General features: G+C 38.9%; 1 protein-coding gene and 1 pseudogene across 1 annotated transcript; one reads left to right on the forward strand and one right to left on the reverse strand.

The window, feature by feature from the left end:
- Nucleotides 1-13,060: 13,060 nt before the first annotated feature.
- LOC146655553 (polymeric immunoglobulin receptor-like) lies at nucleotides 13,061-16,553 on the reverse strand. The gene is made up of 8 exons (XM_085428880.1): nucleotides 16,508-16,553; nucleotides 16,177-16,294; nucleotides 14,368-14,570; nucleotides 13,889-14,239; nucleotides 13,695-13,710; nucleotides 13,454-13,548; nucleotides 13,293-13,327; nucleotides 13,061-13,168 (listed from the first exon to the last, which is right to left on the reverse strand). Exons 1-8 carry the CDS (start codon nucleotides 16,551-16,553, stop codon nucleotides 13,061-13,063), a joined length of 972 nt encoding a protein of 323 aa, XP_085285006.1.
- A 2,633-nt stretch (nucleotides 16,554-19,186) lies between these two features.
- Nucleotides 19,187-21,527, forward strand: LOC146655554 (polymeric immunoglobulin receptor-like; annotated as a pseudogene).
- The last annotated feature ends 23 nt before the right edge of the window (nucleotides 21,528-21,550 follow it).

Consider the following 21,550-nt stretch of genomic DNA (forward strand, 5'->3'; position numbering starts at 1 on the left):
ACCACTGTGAGATGGAGCATAATATTATCATTAATACCAGTCCATTAACGGCTTCGAAGGACCAATTAAATGTCAGAGATTTACAGTTAACAAACAGTCAGGTGAATAAACAACAATGAGACACTTGTGTAGGTTAACGTGCTGCACGGGTGAAAAGCTCAGAGCAAATCACACCGAACTGCAGTATTCATCATCATCATCAACTTTATTTATAAAGCACTTTAAAACAACCACAGCTGACACAAAGTGCTGTACATTGGAACTGTAAAATAAAATTACATGAGATATAAATAAAAAACAAATAAAAGAAGAGTGAAATCATTAATTAAATAACTACTGCATTAAAAAAGAAACTAAGTCTCACTGAGGTTAAAAGCCAAGGAATAAAAGTGGGTTTTAAGACGTGATTTAAAAGTGGACAGTGAAGGGGCCTCTCTAACATGCATGGGCAAATTATTCCATAATTTTGGAGCCACAATAGAGAAGGCCCTGTCCCCTCTGAGCTTCCTCCTGGATCTCGGTACCTCCAGGAGCAGCTGGTCAGCTGACCTGAGAGACCGACAGGGTATGTGGGGATGAAGAAGCTCAGAGAGGTAAGGCGGGGCAAGACTGTGTAGACATTTAAAAACAAACATAAGAATTTTAAAATTAACTCTAAAAGACACAGGCAGCCAGTGCAGAGAGGCCAGCACGGGGGTTATATGCTCTCTTTTTCGAGTTCCTGTTAGGAGTCGTGCAGCCGCATTTTGAACCAGCTGCAGACGTGAGAGCAATAACTGACTGACCCCCACAAAGTGAGTTACAGTAGTCCAGGCGGGAAGAAATAAAAGCATGGATCACTGTTTCAAGGTGCTGCCTCGAAAGAAAAGATTTTAGTCTTGCCAGTCGCCTTAAATGATAAAAACTGGACTTCACCACTGCTCTGATTTGGTTGTCCAATTTAAAATCACTGTCCAACTTAAAACCAAGGTCAGTAACAACAGATTTAAAATAGACTTCCAGGGATCCTAAAACAACAGAGGAGGACTCACAGGGACCACTGGGTCCAAACACCAACACTTCTGTTTTCTTTTTATTAAAATTTAAAAAGTTTCGAGCCAACCAAGCTTTAATGTCATCTAGACATGTCAAGAGAGGTTTTATGGAGATGGCATCCTTGCGTTTTAGTGTCAAATAAATTTGGCAGTCATCGGCATAACAGTGAAATGAGATCCCATGCCTTCTAAGGATAGAACCCAGAGGCAGTAGATACAGAGAAAAGAGCAGTGGCCCTAAAATTGAGCCCTGTGGGACACCACATGACAGAGGAGCAGAAGACGATTCGTAACCGAGAAGGCTGACAGAGAAAGTTCTATCTGACAAATAAGACCTAAACCAATTGAGTGCAGTGCCACCAATACCCACTACATCATGTAATCGAGAAATTAAAATATTGTGGTCTACTGTGTCAAAGGCAGCAGTTAGGTCAAGCAAGACAAGAACAACATGGTTACCAGAATCACATGCCAGAAGGATGTCATTAAAAACCCTTAGTAATGCAGATTCTGTGCTGTGAAGGGTTTTAAAACCTGACTGAAAAACCTCAAAGATTCCATTTTCATCTAGAAAATCTTTCAGTTGACTAAAAACAATTTTCTCTAAAACCTTGGAGACTAAAGGCAGCTTGGAAATAGGCCTATAGTTCGCTAAAACTGTGTGATCAAGGCCAGGTTTCTTAAGCAGTGGCTGTACTACTGCATGTTTGAAATTTGCAGGAACCACACCAGAAGACAGACTGCTGTTAATAATGTCAAGGACATACTGTTGTATACTAGGAAAAATTTCTTTAAACAATTGTGGAGGGACAGGATCCCGTGGGGAACCTGTGGGCTTAATATGGCGAACCACATCCTCTAAATAGGAGAGCGTCACAAGCTCAAACTGAGTGAAAACAGCAGCGCAAGGGACAGAGACAGAGGGGTCAGAGTCAGGAGCTGTGATAAGAGCCCTGATGGTGACAACCTTTTCAATAAAAAAGTTCAGAAAATCATTGCAAATCTCAGGAGAAACTTCCAAACAGACATTCAAAGGAGTATTAAGAACAGTGTCAATGGTCCTAAATAACACACGTGGGTTATGACAGTTGGAAGAAATAATATTTGCAAAATATTCCCTTTTTGCCTCTTTAACAGTGTTCTGGTAGCGATGCCAGCAGTCTTTGAGAATTTGAAATGATACATGCAGTTTATCCTTTTTCCACCTCCGTTCTGCTCGACGACATTCCCTCTTAACAGCACGACTGCTCTCATTAAACCAAGGCTCAGGTTTAGCCTTAAGCTGCCTGGTTTTTAAAGGAGCCACAGAGTCCATGATTTTTTGACAGCAAGAATTAAACCAGGAATGTAGGTCTTCTGTGTCAGAGGAAACAAAGTCAGAAGGCCCGCCGAGCTGATTAAAAGCAGGAGAAAACTGCGCAGCAGTGGCGGGGTTAATAACCCGACAGCACCGAGTAGCAGCGCCAGGTTTAACTGCGGTATATGTCAAACCAACGTTGAATAACACAGGCATATGATCTGAGAGTGCACAGTCACAAATCTCCAAGTCAGTGACAGGCAGACCATATGACAGAACAAGGTCCAGTGTGTGTCCGTGCTCATGTGTAGGGCCACGTACGGACTGTACCAGGCTAAAAGAGTCAATAAGGCTTAAAAAGTCCTTTACCAGTGGCTTATCAGGACAGCATACATGTATATTAAAATCTCCAACAATAAGAACACTATCATAGTTGGGCATAATCCCAGCTAAAAAAATCAGAAAAGTCGTTTATGAAGTTCTTATTGTATTTCGGGGGGCGATAGATGACAGCGCAGAAAATCGGGTTTGTACGACTCACCTCAAATGAGGTAAGTTCAAAGCTGGAGAACGAAGGCTGTAGAAAACACTGCTTACATTTAAAATCCTTTTTGTAAACAGTCACTGTGCCTCCACCTCTGCCTGACGTCCGTGGCGAGTTAAAATAGCAACAATCCACAGGTAAAAGTTCAGATAGAACACTGGACTCACCAACACTCAGCCACGTCTCAGTCACACACAGAAAATCCAGATCACGGGAACTGAAGAAGTCCCGAAGAATAAAAGTTTTGTTTAAAAGTGATCTGGCGTTCACCAGGCCAATCCTAGCGGGAGCTGGAGTTGGCGCTCGGGGTTCAGGGGGTCCAGAAACCCGCCGCAGCGATCTCAGATTCCGATAATGTTGACAGCGGAGGTTTAGCCTGGGAGGGCATGGGCAGCGAGGCCGAGGAGCATCATCATCAAAGCCGACCACAGGCACCAAACAGGTATCAACAGGATCCAGAAAACGCCGAGACGCAAACAGCCTTGGCAAGAATCCATGCACTGGTCGGAAAACAGCAGAATAATTCTTTAGGTAAACCTTTAGCTTCACCAGGCGACCGCTTCGTTTACCCCGGCGACGAGGACGCTTTCGCCGGGAAGGTAGCGTGGGAACCCGGTACAGGTAACCCGGGGTTTCCGATGCAAATGGGGGCAGGGGTTGCTGCCCACCAGCTCCAAAGGACACAATATTTTGGACCACAGGTTTGAGGTCCAATAGTGTCTGGCGATCATACCTCAGCAGAGACTTTGTTTCATGAATGACACAAATTAAAAATAACATAAACAGGAACAAACTTGGCAGTGACAGACGAGCAGCCACACACACCGGCGCCATCTTGCCAATGCTTTATTCGTTTATTTTTATAGGTTACATCGTCAATATGCAAATATAATCACATTTCCTGTTACGCAGGTCCTGATGCTGTCGGTGTGCAAGCTGTGTGTGTAAGCTGTGTGTGTCACAAAGTATGTGTGTTGCAGGTCAATTTCTAAGAATAATATAATGCAAGTCAACTTCTGCGGATATGTATTTCTGTGCTGGTCTCTTGTCAGTGTCACAGGGTCAGCTTCCTGTTTTAACAGAAAACTGTGTCTGGTGAAATATGTATAACATAACTTTTGAAGCATAAGTAGAGCTGGGCGATAGAACGATAACGATATGTATCGCGATATAACTTTTACTCGATAGAGAAATTAAGCTATCGCGATAGACCTCGCCGCTCTTGTCCTCTAAAAAAAAAATTTAAAAAAAAAAAAAAAAAAAAAAAAAGGTCAGCCAATCCAAATTCAGTAGCGCAGAGCCGAACCAATCACAGCCGCAGCGTCACGTCGCGTGACTTGTTACGTACAGCACAAGTGCCAAGCCGCACGTGTGTTTGTTTGGGAAGCAGCCAGCGCATAATGGAGGAAATGAGTGTGCCGACTAGAAAAATCAACCGAGCGTGACCGAAGAGAAAACAGATGATGGTACCAATGCCGAAGAGATTGTCGAACGGAAGAGCCATAGAAGTTCCGTAGTGTGAAGGTATTTCGGCTATTTCAAGTCTGACAAAAAACAGAGTAGCGTGCACTGTAAATTGTGCCGAAAGCAAGTCTGGAAATACAATAAACTGGTGCATGCGTCACACTGTGCGCCACGTTATTGTTTCGGTGAAATGAATTTCTACAATACTGTTACTGTTAATTCTACTCTCTGCAGTGTTTAAATGCTTACATATACACACAGTTACTGTCCCTCCACACATACGACTCGGTTCTGCTTCTATGCCCCAGCTTTGTTTACTTTTTCCCACCGAGGCTTCTAGACTTCTGATTGGCCAACATTTCTGCACGGTTAGGAATCTAGCGCCACCTGCTGCTTTGGCATGTTCATAGCAGCGTTTTCCTTCATTTCTGCCTTTATGTGTGGACGGGATTATTTTTTAAAACGAAAACGGAAAATCTCCGTTTTCAAAAATACCCGTGTACGTGTGGACGTAGCCTCAGTCTCTGACTGGAAGCGCTAATTCGTCATTCGGCTTTTGTCAGACTAAAGTAACTGTTAAAACTGTTTGAAAAGCTAAGCTATACAACAAGGAGAGATTGAGAATTTCCTTTTAGTTCTCAGTTTATTTGATATTGACAAAAGTTAGTCAGTTTTGTCTGTTCTTCTGTAAAACAAACTAAGATTTATTTTTAGAATTAATATTTTGTTTCTAAGTGGAACTGACAATTTAGTAGTCTGTTTCGTTTGTTCTATTTTGAAACTTAAACGCTTTAGCGGCTGCCTTTTGTGTAGTTTGCAATATTTACCTTTATTTATCTGAAAAAGTCTCATGTTCCTTAAGTACATCTACCCTGTTGAACTTATTATGGGAAATAAATATTTAAAAACAAGCTGCTGATTATTTCACATTTTACTTGTGAGCAACGGCACATTTAAATCTTACAAATATAGTTATTTGGCTTATATCGTGATAGATATCGTTATCGCCTGAAATGAAAAAAACATATCGTGATATGAAAAAATCTCATATCGCCCAGCTCTAAGCATAAGCAAATAAAACAATAAAAACTCCCTAACACCTTAAAAATATTGTGCAGTCAAAAACAAAGTGAAGCAGAGCAAAGTTACAGAGGTTTGATTAGAGACACAGCTAAGCATTTTGAAATTTTTCATAATTTTAAAAAGTTTAAATTTTTTTTCAGTATTGAACAGCAGAAATGAGGCTTTCTTGTCGGAAGTAAAAAAACAAACAAACAGCAGCCGACACCGTAGACTGGTGGGTAATAAATAAGCGAATAATGCAAAAAACTTTTTAGATGGGAAACTATTCCTGAGAGAGAGAGAGAGTTCTACATGAAGTGTGATTTTATCGTGGTGGAAGCAAAACAGCAAAAGTCAGAGGAAATTCGTGACGATGTTTATGTGAAGCGAAATGTGAAGCGTAGTTTGGATTGTCTTTGGCTGCTGGTTCAGTCAATATTGTTTGGAGAGAGATAAAACCTGCAGCTTCAGAATCTAGCACAAAAAGGACATAAACACAAAGCGCCTGCTGACGCTTCAAAATCAGTGAGCTGTCGGCTTTCAGCCCCGACGCCGTGTCCGCGTATGTGCCGTCGGGTGAGAAACATCTCAATTCTCCAAAAGGTGGCAGAATTTCTACCCCCTGAAAGCTGAGAACTCAGGTTATCAGGTTTCAAGGGGAGTTAAAGTTGGTCAAGTTTTCTTACCTTTTCATCAGTCTGTTTATCCACTGGTTTTTGGTTTATAAGGAAACGGGTTGTATATTTGTGCTTTCTCATAAAAACAAATGCTTATTTAGTTCTGTGATGTTCAACTTTATTTTTTATTATGACACCGAGAAAACTACGGTGGCCCCTAGAGACAAAGCACGTACAAACTCCAAAACACTTACAAACTGCAAAACACGTACAAATTTCAAAGCACGTACGAGCTCCGAAGCACGTGCAAACTCCAAAACACATGCAAACTCCAAAGCACAAACAAACTCCAAAACACTTACAAACTGCAAAGCACGTACGAGCTCCGAAGCACGTGCAAACTCCAAAACACGTACAAACTGCAAAGCACGTACGAGCTCCGAAGCACGTGCAAACTCCAAAACACGTACAAACTCCAAAGCACAAACAAACTCCAAAACACTTACAAACTGCAAAGCACGTACAAATTTCAAAGCACGTACGAGCTCCGAAGCACGTGCAAACTCCAAAACACATGCAAACTCCAAAGCACAAACAAACTCCAAAACACTTACAAACTGCAAAGCACGTACAAAACTCCAAAACACATGCAAACTCCAAAATAGGTACAAAATGCTATTTCTATAGGGGCCACCGTAGAAAACAGATCTTCACGTAGAAAGACCTGTTGATGGAGATGGCAAATAGAGGAGAGAATGAGGGAAGGAGGGGGTAAGGTAGTGATGTGCAATACCACTGATTTCCTTTCCGATCCGATACCAAGTAATATTCAGGGTGGTATCGACGATACTGATCTGATAACGATACTTTGTACAAAAACTTATTTTATTTATTGTATCTCAAATTATAGCGTCATAATGATTACAGGACATCAGATTACTTGTTCTTATCACTTAATAATGCAGGATTCATCATATAGAAATAAAAAAAAAAACTGAAGTTGTGCGCTATTTGAACACCTTGCCTGCCTGCAGCAGGCAAAGGACTCCGTGAGAGACGTCTGTCTCGCCCTAGCAGCACCTGTCCCTCTCATCCTCTTCAGTTTGCCTCAACATACGCTTGTCATATTCTGTGATATGATTTACTCTGAGGTGTTTGACAAGGTTAGTGATGTTGCCACAACCATACATGCCAACCCTCCCAATTTTCCCGGGAGAATCCCGAATTTCAGTGTCCTTCCCGAAAATCTCCCGGAGCCACCATTCTCCCGATTTTCCACCCGGACAACAAAATTGAAAAACCATATCGCAGAATTCATAGCGCGACCCAGCCAATTCCAGTTTCCAACAATGGTGGCAGCTGCTTAGTTTTAATATTACTCTTATTTCTCTTTTCTGGGTCGCAAAAAAACTTTTAACATATTTTCAGGTGAGGATGTAGCTGTGTAAACTTCAAATATCTGAGCCGACCGACACATCATTTTCAAACCCCCGCGGTCTTTCGCTACTCGTGTTAAACATGATATATAAGTCACTTTGATAGCTTAAAAATGTTATTGTTTGGCTTTTTCAGTGTTTTATTTGTTCGTGGGTAAATCGGTTTGGCTGAGATTAAAGTTATTAGATTAGATTAAATTAAATGTAACTTTATTAATCCATCCGGTGGGTTCCTCCGGGGTTTTCACACAGCTGAATAAACGTCAAACAGAAAACTGATTAAACAGAAGTGTGAGACGGTCGAGAGTTTACGTCAGCGCCCCGTTATATTTTAGATAGCGAGGAGCAGACGGCAGCATTTCACTCCACCGAGGGAGCTCGTGACATGCTTTCTTTAGACCGCGAAGGCCGGGTCCTCAGGTGGAAGCAGCCTCTGAATTTGGACACCCCCACTGTTTCCAGGCCAGCCAATAATAGTGGTGACATTTAATGTATTTTATCTGATAAATAAACCCTGTAAAATTTATTTATCACCCCCCACCCTAACAGCCCTTTTGAATATCTCCCTAATTCTGAGGTCTCAAGGTTGGCAAGTATGGCTACAACGCCTCACTCTTGGAGCACTTTTTTGCCACATGTATCGCAAACCACGTCTTACCTGTTTGTGGAGGTAAAATACGTCCACACATGACTCCAATGACGCGCAGCCATTGTTGTGAGTGCACACGCCAGCGCCTGCTGATTGGTATCGGAGGAATCGATATTTCAGGATCGATCCGCACATCACTAGTGCAAGGAGGATATTAGTGGAGATGTGAAGGGGGTAGACGAAGGTCAAGGTCAAATTTATTTATATAGCACATTTCCAGACAGACGATGCTGCACAAAGTGCTTAACAATATAAAAACGCCATTAAAAAGAGACAATATAAAACAATGATGGGACAATAAAAGAATTAAAACAATAACTAAGACAATTAAAATAAGACCAAAATGCTTGGGTCACAGTGTGTTAAAAGCCAGGGCATAAAAATGTATCTTTAGTAGTGATTTAAATTGATTAAGTGTTTGTGCAGATCTAATCTTTAGGGGGAGACTATTCCAAAGTCTGGGACCTGCCACAGAGAAGGCTCTATCACCACAAGATTTGAGACTAGTCCAAGGGATGGAAAGCATTAATTTTGAGCTAGACCTCATGGTTTTTCCTGGAGCTCACACAGGTAAGAAGGGGCTCGGCTGTTAAGTGACTTAAAAACAAGAAAGTTAAAGTTTAAATTGGAACCTGCAGGAGACAGGAAGCCAGTGTAGAGAAGCTAAACCAAAATACAATGAATTGCAGTAGTCCAACCTGCAAGTAAGGAAGAGGTGAATAACACGTTCAAAGACATTAGTCGGGAGGTATGGCTTTACCTTGGCTAGCTGTCTTAACTGAAAGAAGCAGGACTGCACTTACCTGCACCAAGACACCAAGGTTTTTTACATGTGTTTTACAATAGGAGGTAAAGGGGCCCAGAGTGCTATCGATGTGATTATTGACTAAGTTGCCGAAAATGACAACTTCAGTTTTATTTTCGTTTAGCTTTAGAAAATTTAACAACATCCACTGTTTGATGTCGTCAAGGCAGTGTAATAAGAGCTGGGGACAGTCTGACCCTGTTCTTTGTGAATCCTCTCAAGTTATTCATATATTGTCCTGGACTTTTTTATGCTTCTGCTCAAGCTATGTATATTTGCCTTGTACTTTTTTCTTCTCTTCCTTCCTCAAATTCTTTATTCTTGTCCTCTAGTTTTGTCTTGTCTTCCTGCAATTCTTTATTTTTGTCTTCTAATTTAGTCTTCTCTTGCTCAATTTCTCTGATTATGTCCTCCAACAGTGGCTGCAGCTTTGGACTTCTTCCAAATGTATCTGCCTTAGAAAATCCTGGTACTCATTTTCTGCTTCAATTCTTGTGTATGCCTCCAGCTTTTCCTTCAAGTCATACATGTCTAGCTGATTCCCGTCTTCTAGTATTTTGTTTTCTTGTTCCAGCTTTTCATATCTTTTCTCCAGTTGCATGTATTTGGACTCCATTTCTTCTCTAAGAGCTACAAGCGCATCCTTATGGCATAAATTCCTCCTCTCTGCCAGAAGACCATTTAGGCAACTTTTCAGTTGGTACGTGCTCTCTCGTAGATGAAGGTTTTCCCTCCTGCAGTTCTCAAAAGCTCTTCTGAGACCATTGTATTCACCGGGGGACCGTACTGCCCACTGCAGTGAGGAGGAGGTCCTCTGAATCTCAGTTGATAGTTGTTTTAAGACATAGCAAAACAAACCAACGCAGTTCTTTTTTTGTTCAAGACGAATAGAAAATCTTTTTAGAGACAAATTCAAAACTTGTTTAAATGCTGTTAGAATTGTGGCGATGTGAACATCTAACCGGCGAAAACACACTAAAAACGATACCAAACACTGTGGTTACTTCACAGACTGCACTTCATCTTAACATTAAAACTTTCTATATGCAAATTAGGCTGAGACGGCGCTTGTCTATCACGTGACATCAAATCTGACTTAAAACAAATTTTTTTTTTGAGTGTATTTATTTTGCCATTTTCAATAAAGTTTTAATGTCTCATTCTTCATCATATTTAGGATCCTTCTTACCGAGTGTTTACATAAGGTGTCCAAGGCCAATATTTCAGAGAAAATGTGAATACTGTTTATATTATAATAGTGGTGCTTTGCTATTACTACCAGATAGTAATAGCAAATATCCAGATAGCAAATATCCATTGAAACAATGTTTAGTCAATATCAGTTGATTCTATTGAATCAACGTTGAAATCTGATATTGGCGTAACATCACTCTTATACGTCAGAATTTGATATTGAATCAATGTTGAACGCTGTTGAACCTAGGATCTTTGTAAGTCAGTCTGGTCTCTGAGTTTCCCTTTCTGTCTTTATCAAGTCTGCATTTCTGTTCCTGAATTCTGCTATATCTTAATAGTGTTTTATTCTGTGGGCATTATGTTCCGTTTTGCTTACCTTGGTTCTCCACGTGTCACTTCTTTGCCCTTACCTTATGTGCATGTTTAAGCCCTCAGTTTGCTTCTTTTCTTTGTTGCATCATCCATCATATTAGTGTGCTGAGTGTATTTCATGGTTTTTGTTTGCTTAAGACTAAACTGCAGCACTTTTAATCTAGTTCCTCCTACTGTAAAGTAGGCACTAAAGCTGATCTGCCAGTGTCTTACTAAGAGGATGGTTCTTTGGATAAAAGGGGGAGCAAGCAAGTCAATAATCAAGACACAGGGATGATGTAGGTCTAATCAGAAACTTTATTCCCAGGCCAGGGAGCACAAATAAAATAAAACTCTCAAAAAACATACTTAATAGAATGTCTTCAATATACTAATATCCCCCAGGAATAAACCCAATTTTAAAACTGCTAGAAATAAAATTTTCTACGTGCACTAAAATCCTCTGATGTAACTACCCCACAAATCCAGATAAATGTTCATTTTTGGTCCACCAGCCGGCCAGAAACTCCTCCAGAGCGGGTTCCACGCCAGCCTCGTCCCAGACAGACGAGGAGGAGCCTCCTGTCCCCCTCTCGTCCCTTCACTGGGCCCATCACATCCCAGCTCGCATTCTACACTGGAGTCCATCGTGGGATGCCACCACGGTACCCCTCGCGTCAGCACAGATAAGAGCCAGAAAAATCATCCTGGAAGCGGCCCTGGCTTATAGTAATGGTGACCCTCTATCAACACAGCTGCATCCGGTGAACAACAGTAGAGACAATACTCACGAATGCAGGCAGAGGTATACCTCTGCCCTGCTGTGAAACGCACGCGCTGTCTCCTACTGTTGCCTTTCCTGCTGTTGCCGTTCCTGCTGTCGGGACTGGGTCACTGCATCACGCTGACCAGTCCATCTCCAGATGAAGCGCCGCAACCCCACGATCAGGCAGCATGTCCCTCTTTTTCACCTGGCCTTCTTGTGTGCATTTCATTTCTGGGGCATCTCTCCTCCAGTGTTCAGCTAGCTTCCTTTTAATAGGTCTTTAGACAGCTGATAGGCCACCTCTGCACACACCCGTGCCTCAGCAGGTGATCCCTATCAGCTAGCGCCCAGCCAGTCCACATTGTATTAAAACAATGTCAAATAACACACTAAAAACATGCAATACAAACAGAATAAAATCATGCAAACTACACACAAATAAACACTAAAATCCAAATAAAACCAATATAAAAGATAAATACAAATTTACATTTTTTGACATATGGTCTTCATTTTAGTTACTTGTAGACTGGGTGTGAAGTCAGGCATCTACAAGATATACAAGTGTTTATTTTTTTTGTTTTGGTTTTTTCACCTATGTTGTACGCATAAATTCAGATCATGAAAATAGATGACATGGACAAAACTACTGGGCCAACAACAAATTACACTTACAGGAGCAGCACAGCCATGGAAAACCATGTCATGAAGCTCCAGAAGGCACAGTTTTTATGCTAAGGTTGATACCAGCGGTTCAGAGCTCTGCAGTGACCGGATCAGAAGAGCGATGGCAACGTTTATGCAGTATATGCTTCAGAACTCGGTGAACCTTTTCTATAGATTTACATGGTTTACCACTTCATAGCTGAAACGCTTTAGTTCCTAAAATGCTTCCACATTACAATAATACTACTTACAGCTGATTGTGGAATATCTACAACTATCTAAGAGTGTACAATCTAACAGTCTGTAATACTTCTTTATTACAAGAATGAAGAATGGTCTTGAAAAAAAAGAAATTATCTTGTTTACAAAACAGTTAAAAGGGTTAAGGTTAAAAGTTACTACATAACAAGTAAATGAAGGAAGATAACAGAGCAGCAAATACAAATACTCTAGTAATAAAAGATACAGAAAAAAGAGATACAACTCTTTAACATTAAAGTTTTAACATTAAAACATTTCAGCTAATGTGCTGTATGTAACTTCCGCGGCTTTTTTGTCACCCTGTTGGAGAACAGAAGCAAATGATAATTAGAGAGAAAAAGCAAAATATGACCAAATTCAAAGTGAAACATGTCATATCAGGACAACAAGTAAAATGTGTGTGTTTGGTTTCAGGTCATTTAATATTTACCCTTTCAGTACACTTCTGTACAACAACTGAACTGTAAATGATTTCCACATCACTTTCACCAAATGAACTCTGGAAGAGAAGAAATATAGAAATTGGACTATTTACAGTTCTGCTGTGCTTTAACAAAAAATAGATTAAACTCTACTTGTATTCTAAAGTGTAAATGTGTAGTTGTAGTATGTTAGGACAACCTCAGGTGATATTTCTTCTGCATTTACAAATCTGGTGTGTCAGGTATCAGTGTTATTGACAAAATAACAATATTTAAATGAAAGAGAAGGGGTAGAGGTTTGAATCTTCAGAAGCAAAATACAGCTTTGTGATTCATGATCTAATTTCTTCTGATAGCTGTTGTTGTATTTTGCAAGTTATAAAAAATACAAGAACAGTTTACCCTATGAGGATTCATTTTTCTCAGACATATCAGAAATGAATCTACAGTAGATTACATATCCAATGTACTCTCAGATGACCGGTATGTTCACTGAAAATTCTTAGATTTGAATTGCTTGATGCTGCTGTAGTTGGTTACCTTGGGTGAACGTTTTTTCTTGGGTCTGACTTCAGAGTATGTTACTTCATCTCCAGCCTGCATTGAAGTACAAAACACAGTTTGAACATCTGTCAAACTGTAATTATGAAACCGTTTTACTTTCTCTATTCTTTTAGTATCATGTACGATGCCCACATAGAAATAAATCAGTACAACTTACCATTGCTGTGGCGGATGATTCTGCTTTGTTCTGCTCTAATAAAACAAAATGACTGTTACTGATTCTTTGTAGCAATGCACAATAACTTAAATGTTGAACTATTTCTAAAGATTTGCAAATAAATTTGAAATGGATTTTAATCAAATTTCTAGTAGACTTACTGTGTCTAATTATAAACCAGATGAACAGCATCACAATTACAATCAAGCTCAACACACTCAGAGGGATGATGAGGATCTTTGGGTCAAATGAAGATCTACAACATGCAGTTTATAAACAGAATTTAAATGAATAAGTAATAATAGCATCTGTAAAAATGTTTGTAGAATCTTTCTTACACAAAACATTTTACCACTAAATACTGCATGGAAATATAAAGAAATGAAGAAAAAATTATCTGACCTGTGTTCTTTATTTTCTTCTACTGTAGAAATGTTCCATTGTTCCATTGTAGTAAATGTTCCACTTCCAGTAACAGTATGAATAGTACTACTGCCAGTAGCAGTTGTAGGGGTAGTGGCTACATTTCCAGAAAGAACATCATCAGTACAGTACTGTAATGATTATTATGCTAATACCTCTTACAGTCCTAACACTTAGAATATGTAGAATTGCTGAATTTTTTTTTTTACCTGAGGTAGTAGTACTAGTAATTGGCTTCTCAGTAACAGTTAAATATACTGGTATCTGAATGTCCCCTCCAGCACACAAATACCAGCCACTGTCCTCTGACTGTAGTCCACTCATTGTCACTGTGAAAACATTTGGATCTCTCATATAAGCGGTCACTGTTGTTCCATCTATGGATCCAAATGATCCTGTCACACAGTTCCTGTCTAGTCTGCACCACTTCATTGCTCCAGAGTTACTGTGGTGACATCTGATGGTTATGCTTTCTCCAGTAATTCCTGTAATCCTCTGATGATCGACGTAGACACTGGGGGTACCTTGCCGATAAAACAAATATCTAATGAATTAATTAAAAATAAGAGCACATTCAGTCTTTCTGAAAAACTTACATTTTTCTGAAGGAAATGATAAACTATTTGAAATGTGCATGAAAATAGGCACTTACCACTGATAACTAACAATCGAAAATACTGTCCATAATCCTTTCCATTATCAATCTCCACCACACACCAGTAGTCAGTGTTTTTATCTGTCAGTTCGTTTATAGTAACGGTGAAAATTTTCTGTATTTTGTCATCAGAGATTAAATATTTTCCTGAAGGGTCTGCTGTGTTTGTTTTTACTGCATAGCTGCAGGATCTCCATGTACAGTGGGGCAAAAAAGTATTTAGTCAGCCACCGATTGTGCAAGTTCACCCACCTAAAATGATGACAGAGGTCAGTAATTTGCACCAGAGGTACACTTCAACTGTGAGAGACAGAATGTGAAAAAAAAATCCATGAATCCACATGGTAGGATTTGTAAAGAATTTATTCGTAAATTAGGGTGGAAAATAAGTATTTGGTCAATAACAAAAATACAACTCAATACTTTGTAACATAACCTTTGTTGGCAATAACAGAGGTCAAACGTTTACTATAGGTCTTTACCAGGTTTGCACACACAGTAGCTGGTATTTTGGCCCATTCCTCCATGCAGATCTTCTCGAGAGCAGTGATGTTTTGGGGCTGTCGCCGAGCAACACGGACTTTCAACTCCCGCCACAGATTTTCTATGGGGTTGAGGTCTGGAGACTGGCTAGGCCACTCCAGGACTTTCAAATGCTTCTTACGGAGCCACTCCTTTGTTGCCCGGGCGGTGTGTTTTGGATCATTGTCATGTTGGAAGACCCAGCCTCGTTTCATCTTCAAAGTTCTCACTGATGGAAGGAGGTTTTGGCTCAAAATCTCACGATACATGGCCCCATTCATTCTGTCCTTAACACGGATCAGTCGTCCTGTCCCCTTGGCAGAAAAACAGCCCCATAGCATGATGTTTCCACCCCCATGCTTCACAGTAGGTATGGTGTTCTTGGGATGCAACTCAGTATTCTTCTTCCTCCAAACACGACGAGTTGAGTTTATACCAAAAAGTTCTACTTTGGTTTCATCTGACCACATGACATTCTCCCAATCCTCTGCTGTATCATCCATGTGCTCTCTGGCAAACTTCAGACGGGCCTGGACATGCACTGGCTTCAGCAGCGGAACACGTCTGGCACTGCGGGATTTGATTCCCTGCCGTTGTAGTGTGTTACTGATGGTGACCTTTGTTACTTTGGTCCCAGCTCTCTGCAGGTCATTCACCAGGTCCCCCCGTGTGGTTCTGGGATCTTTGCTCACCGTTCTCATGATCATTTTGACCCCACGGGATGAGATCTTGCGTGGAGCCCCAGATCGAGGGAGATTATCAGTGGTCTTGTATGTCTTCCATTTTCTGATGATTGCTCCCACAGTTGATTTTTTCACACCAAGCTGCTTGCCTATTGTAGATTCACTCTTCCCAGTCTGGTGCAGGTCTACAATACTTTTCCTGGTGTCCTTCGAAAGCTCTTTGGTCTTGGCCATGGCGGAGTTTGGAGTCTGACTGTTTGAGGCTGTGGACAGGTGTCTTTTATACAGATGATGAGTTCAAACAGGTGCCATTCATACAGGTAACGAGTGGGGGACAGAAAAGCTTTTTACAGACGACGTTACAGGTCTGTGAGAGCCAGAGATTTTCCTTGTTTGAGGTGACCAAATAGTTATTTTCCACCCTAATTTACGAATAAATTCTTTACAAATCCTACCATGTGAATTCATGGATTTTTTTTTCACATTCTGTCTCTCACAGTTGAAGTGTACCTCTGGTGCAAATTACTGACCTCTGTCATCATTTTAAGTGGGGGAACTTGCACAATCGGTGGCTGACTAAATACTTTTTTGCCCCACTGTATGTCCTTCACACAAGTACTTCACATGGTCTATATATTGTGACTCATAGAGACATGGGATGGAGATAGATTTTCCAGCTTCCACTGATACTTTACTGACTGTAGTTATGCTGTGAACTCCTGCAACAAGAACAAATAAATAAATATAAACAAATTAATAATCTTCATGTTTATGTTTAATTAAAACATTCTTCTTTCACTTGTCTCTTGTACATTTGGACACTTAGAGTATTGTTAAGTACAAAAGTGAATAACACAAAATGTCTTTAATGTAATAATCTGCTGAGATTAGTCATTGAAACATGAGGTATTTAAATGATTGCTGTGACCAACCTTTGAGCACACTGAAGAGGAGAAGAACGATGAGATGAGCAGCCATGCCTGTGAGTGAGTAGAATTAAAACACATGAACCACAGTCAAGTCTGGATCTATTTTTGAATTCGTATTTTTGAAACGTGCAAATGCAACACTTCAAACTGCCTTCCTCCTAGTTCCTCTACTATAAAGCTGTATTTTTTTTCTGCTGTAGACAAGATATAAAAATTATCATCCACAATATTCAAAATCTTTATGAACTCATTTACTAATAAGAATATGCATTTTCATAATATAATAACACAGAATAACACTGAAAGTGCAGGAATTGGGAGTAATATAAAAACAAAAATGTTTAAAATGCGCTATGAGTTGTCACAAAATCTGAAAATAGATGCTGATGCTTACAGCTTATTGGGGATAATGAGATTATTTTATTTATGTGATGTTATCACCTCTTCCTGACTGAGAAAATATAATTTACAGAAAGATTAAACAGTGTCAGCCTGATCTCACTTGCAACACAGAATGCAGCACTCAGCATTTAATCCCAGACATATTTACTTATTGAGTATAATATTTCACATTGTAATTTATTATTCTTTTAGTACCATGCTCACAAGGAAATAATTCGGTGCAATAAACAGAGTGCAGCCCTGTGGGTTTTTTTTTACTGTGACAGATCAAAATGTCCATGAAAATGGCCTCGAAATTATTGTAATAAATTTACCGGTACAATAATTATTTACCTTAAACAGGTAACACTGTGTTAAAATGTCAAAAAAAATACCAAACAACTAAATACACAAAATCTTTATTTAAAATCGATGTCATGAAAGTTACGTTCTCTTTCTTGGTTATGTTATATTTCTGGACATTTTGAACACACTGAGAGGCTGTTAATGACTGTTTTGCTGTGTTTTTGGCTTAAAAAAAACTAATAAAAAAAATGTTTACTTCTGTTAAAGCTGTAAAGGATTTTCCCTCCACTTTTAAGGCTGCCTTGCACCTGGAGAAAGCATGCCCTTTCAGTATTTACTTAAATTTGTATTAACATTTCAATTAAAAGCTACTTATTTTGATGAACTGGTGTTAATTATATTTTTGTAAACTTTGAAGATTGCATTGAATGACTGGCCCAACAAAATGTCAACACCACCTTGTCCAACAAGAACTTTTAGGTTTAATCTAAAGATATGCTAAAATTTAAAGATTTACAGACCCAGAATTCATTTTTCAAAATTTCATAATTTGTAAAAACAGAGAAAAACAAAAAAACAAGAACTTCCTTCAAGTAACTAAAAAGAAATCACAGTATAAACAATATGAACACAGAATAAAAACTCTGCAGATCTGGCTCTAAATAACTTCCTGGATTGCCATGTGGGCTCCTAATGACTTCATCCTGACTCATTTGAGTGTCTCTATCTCTCATGAGAGATACACATACTTTCCCAGTGCTCCCACCCCTTCTGGCCCACAAACATCTTTCTTTAATACTTTTTTTACATGATGTTTACTTTGTATTTTTCTTTTCTAGGCTGAAACAGACAGAATACCAGGACTCACAGATAATTGGTTACTAATATTTTTATATTGATTTTTCACAAGGGGTCCACCTGAGACTGATTCAAGATTTGGAGTTAAATGTGCTGCTACCCTTTAGAATATTTCAATATAAAGTCGTGATCTGACCAGTGGAAAAACCAACATTGCCATCCAGCACATGCGGTGAAAATATGTACAAAGAACAAACACTTCAGTGTGTGAGAAACAGTGTTGATGAAGCATGTACCCTCTGTGTGGTTTGCTGAACTATAATAACCACAGAGCTATACCACATCCTCATCATCACATTTAGCAACTTAGCTCTGAGCAGAGGTGGAAAAAGTACAGACATTCTGTGCTTAAGTAGAAGTACAGATATTAGAGTTAAAAACATGAAGGTGATTTAATCAAAATGATGCGGACAGCATGTACAGTTATGCTTCAATCATAAAAGATATGAAAAGGGCAAATATTCAGCTTTCCATTCAAATTTATTACCTTTTTTGTTGCTTTTCCTTCCTAATTGTCATATTTATTTCTGTTCTCCATCAGGGTGAAAAAAAAGGTCATCTGAGTGCATTTAATCATCAATGAAATATTTCAATACTAAGCCTTTTTATCTGTCCCTAAGTTATTGGACTTACTGCTGCAATATTTTGTTTCCTGTCCTAGTGACTCTTTTCATCTCTTTTACAACAACAAAGCTTTATTCTTGCAAAGCAGGAAAGTTTATTGCACAATTTCTTTGTTACCATTTCCTTTCTTTAAGATCACGTGATTTCTGGTTTAAAAGAAATAAAGAATTATCAAAAGCATCGACACCAAAGGATAAGCCTGAACCCTATTTTCAGGATTTGTGAGAACTCATCCTGTTTAATAGATTTTTTTTTTTACTGTTTTCGCTTCCTGCACTGTCAGTGCTATTATATATTATGAGAATGCATATTATTGTTTACTTGTAGCAATGTTGTGGATGGTAATTTTCATACTTAGTTTACAGCAAAAGACAGCAGAAAAAAAACACCTTATTGTATGACGAACTATCAGGAAGGCAGGTTTTAAGTGTTGCATTTGCATGTTGCTTAAATTCAAAAATAGAACCAGACTTGACTGTGGTTCAGGTGTTTTCATTCTACTCTCTCACAGGCATGGCTGCTCATCTCATCGTTCTTCTTCTTTTCAGTGTGCTCAGAGGTCGGTCACAGGAATCATTAAAATACTTCATGTTTTTCAAAGGTTAGTGTCAGTAGATGATAAAAATAATGGCTTTTAATAATTTTTAGTTTATTCTGTTTTGTACTTAACAACACTCTAAGCGTCTACATGTACAAGAGACAAATGAAGGAAGAATGTTTTAATTAAACGTAACCAATAAAATACTTTGTTCCTGTTGCAGGAGTTCACAGCATAACTACAGTCAGTAAAGTATCAGTGGAAGCTGGAAAATCTATCTCCATCCCATGTCTCTATGAGACACAATATATAGACCATGTGAAGTACTTGTGTGAAGGACATATATGGAGCTCCTGCAGCTATGCAGTAAAAACAAACAAACCAGACCCTTCAGGAAAATATTCAATCTCTGATGACAAAAAAGAACAAATTTTTACTGTGACTATAAAAAATCTGACAAATCAAAATACTGATTACTGGTGTGTGGTGGAGATTAATAAAGGACCGGACTGCGGACAGTATTTTCAACTATCAGTTACCAGTGGTAAGTGCACATCTCTATTAAAATTTCAAATTCTTTACAATGTCGTTTTTTGGAAAAAAAAAAAAAAAGAAAAGAAAAAATAACATTTTTTAAGACTGAGTATGCCCTTGTCATTCAAAGCTAATGAGAATCAACATGAAATCTTAATCACCTATATTCTTTTTATTCAGCACTGAAAAAAGTATTGGCATTTTGGGTTTTTTGCTTTCTTTAAACTGATTTTTACTTGAAGATACCCCCAGTCTCTACGTGGATCATCAGAAGATTACAGGATATATTGGAGAAAACATAACTATTAGATGTCACCCGAGTAACTCTGGAGAAATGAAGTGGTGCAGGCTGGGCAGGAACTGTGTGACAGGATCATCTGGATCCATAGATGGAACAACAGTGACCACTCATATGAGAGACCCAGATGTTTCCACAGTGACCATGACTGGACTAAGGTCAGAGGACAGTGGCTGGTATTGGTGTTCTGAAGGGGACATTCAGATACCAGTATATTAAAATGTTACTGAGAAACCGATTAAGAGTGAGTATTGCAAGTTATCAAAGATTTTACATGTAAATGAATTCAATACTTTTATAAATATTTGTACTTTAGGTTTGTAACTGTTACAGTACTCTTGTTATAATGTTCTACTATGTTCTACTTCTATATCTACTACTCATACTGTTGCCATAAGTGAAACAATTATCAAAATGGAACAATTCTACAGTACAAGAAAATAAAGAACACAGGTCAGATATTTTTTTATATTTATTTGCAGTATTTAGACGTAAAATATTTTAAGGGATTATGCATACAAATTTTTACGGACACTATTATTACTTGTTAAAGTAAACTAAATTATGTTCTCAACCTGTATGTTGCAGAGCTTCATATGACACAAAGATCCTCATCATCCCTCTGAGTGTGTTGGTCTTGATTTTAATTATGGTGTTGATCTGGTTTATACTGAGTCACAGTAAGTCTTAATGGAGCTTGATTTCAATCCACACTAAATTTTCTAATGAATATTAAGAACTGAATTAATAGTTAGGTTATTGAGCATTGTTACAGTGAGTCAGTAACGGCAATTTTGTTTTGCTAGAGAAGCGCAAAGTAGAATTATCAGCGACAGCAATGGTAAGTTATGCTGATTTATTTCTCTGTGTGCACGGTACATGATACTAAAAACATATTTATGGCAGATGTTTTAATTGTGTTATGTTCTTCAATGAAGACTGGAGAGGATGTAAGATACTCTGAAATTGGACTCAAAGAAAATAGTTCACCCAGGGTAAGTGCCATCAAGAAATCAAGTTTCCAATTTTCAGCAAAGATTTCATCTGAGTGCTTGCTACAGATCCAGACTATTTGATAATGAAAATCCTCATAGGGTAAACTGTTCTTGTGTGTGTGTGTGTGTGTGTGTGTGTGGGGGGGGGGGGGGGGGGGGTTACAACTCACAAAATAAAACAACATCAGATGAAATGAGAGCATGAGTCACAAAGCTGTATTTTGCTTCTGGAGATTCAAACCTCTGTCCCTTCTTGTTCACTTAAATATTGGTATTTTATTAATTTTGGCACCCTGCGCTTGCTACAGGGCACTCAGTGTGTCTAAATGCATTGTATTATGCTCATTTCATACAGGTGGACAAAGAAGTGATATACTCTGAAATTAAACCTAAGAAAAAAAGTTCAACCAAGGTAACCAACTGCAGTGCTATCAAGAAATGTTTACAATTTTCAGTGAACATATTGGCCATCTGAAAATATACAGTAGGTGTAGACTTCTTGATGCATGCTC

The sequence above is a fragment of the Rhamphochromis longiceps genome, linkage group LG13 (assembly GCF_057381845.1).
Source record: "Rhamphochromis longiceps isolate RC_006_pf linkage group LG13, R_longiceps_female_GT1.1, whole genome shotgun sequence".
NCBI classification, from domain to species: domain Eukaryota; kingdom Metazoa; phylum Chordata; class Actinopteri; order Cichliformes; family Cichlidae; genus Rhamphochromis; species Rhamphochromis longiceps.

Bases quoted from the DNA above. Each gene is read 5' to 3' on its own strand.
- LOC146655553 (XM_085428880.1), bottom strand. From the start codon at position 16,553: ATGGCTGCTCATCTCATCGTTCTTCTCCTCTTCAGTGTGCTCAAAG. The intron at 14,571-16,176 runs TACAGTGGGGCA...TTTGCCCCACTG, and splicing joins AAGTACTTGTGTGAAGGACA to TACATGGAGATCCTGCAGCT. The intron at 13,169-13,292 runs GTAAGTTGTACT...ACTTCAATGCAG, and splicing joins AATCATCCGCCACAGCAATG to GCTGGAGATGAAGTAACATA.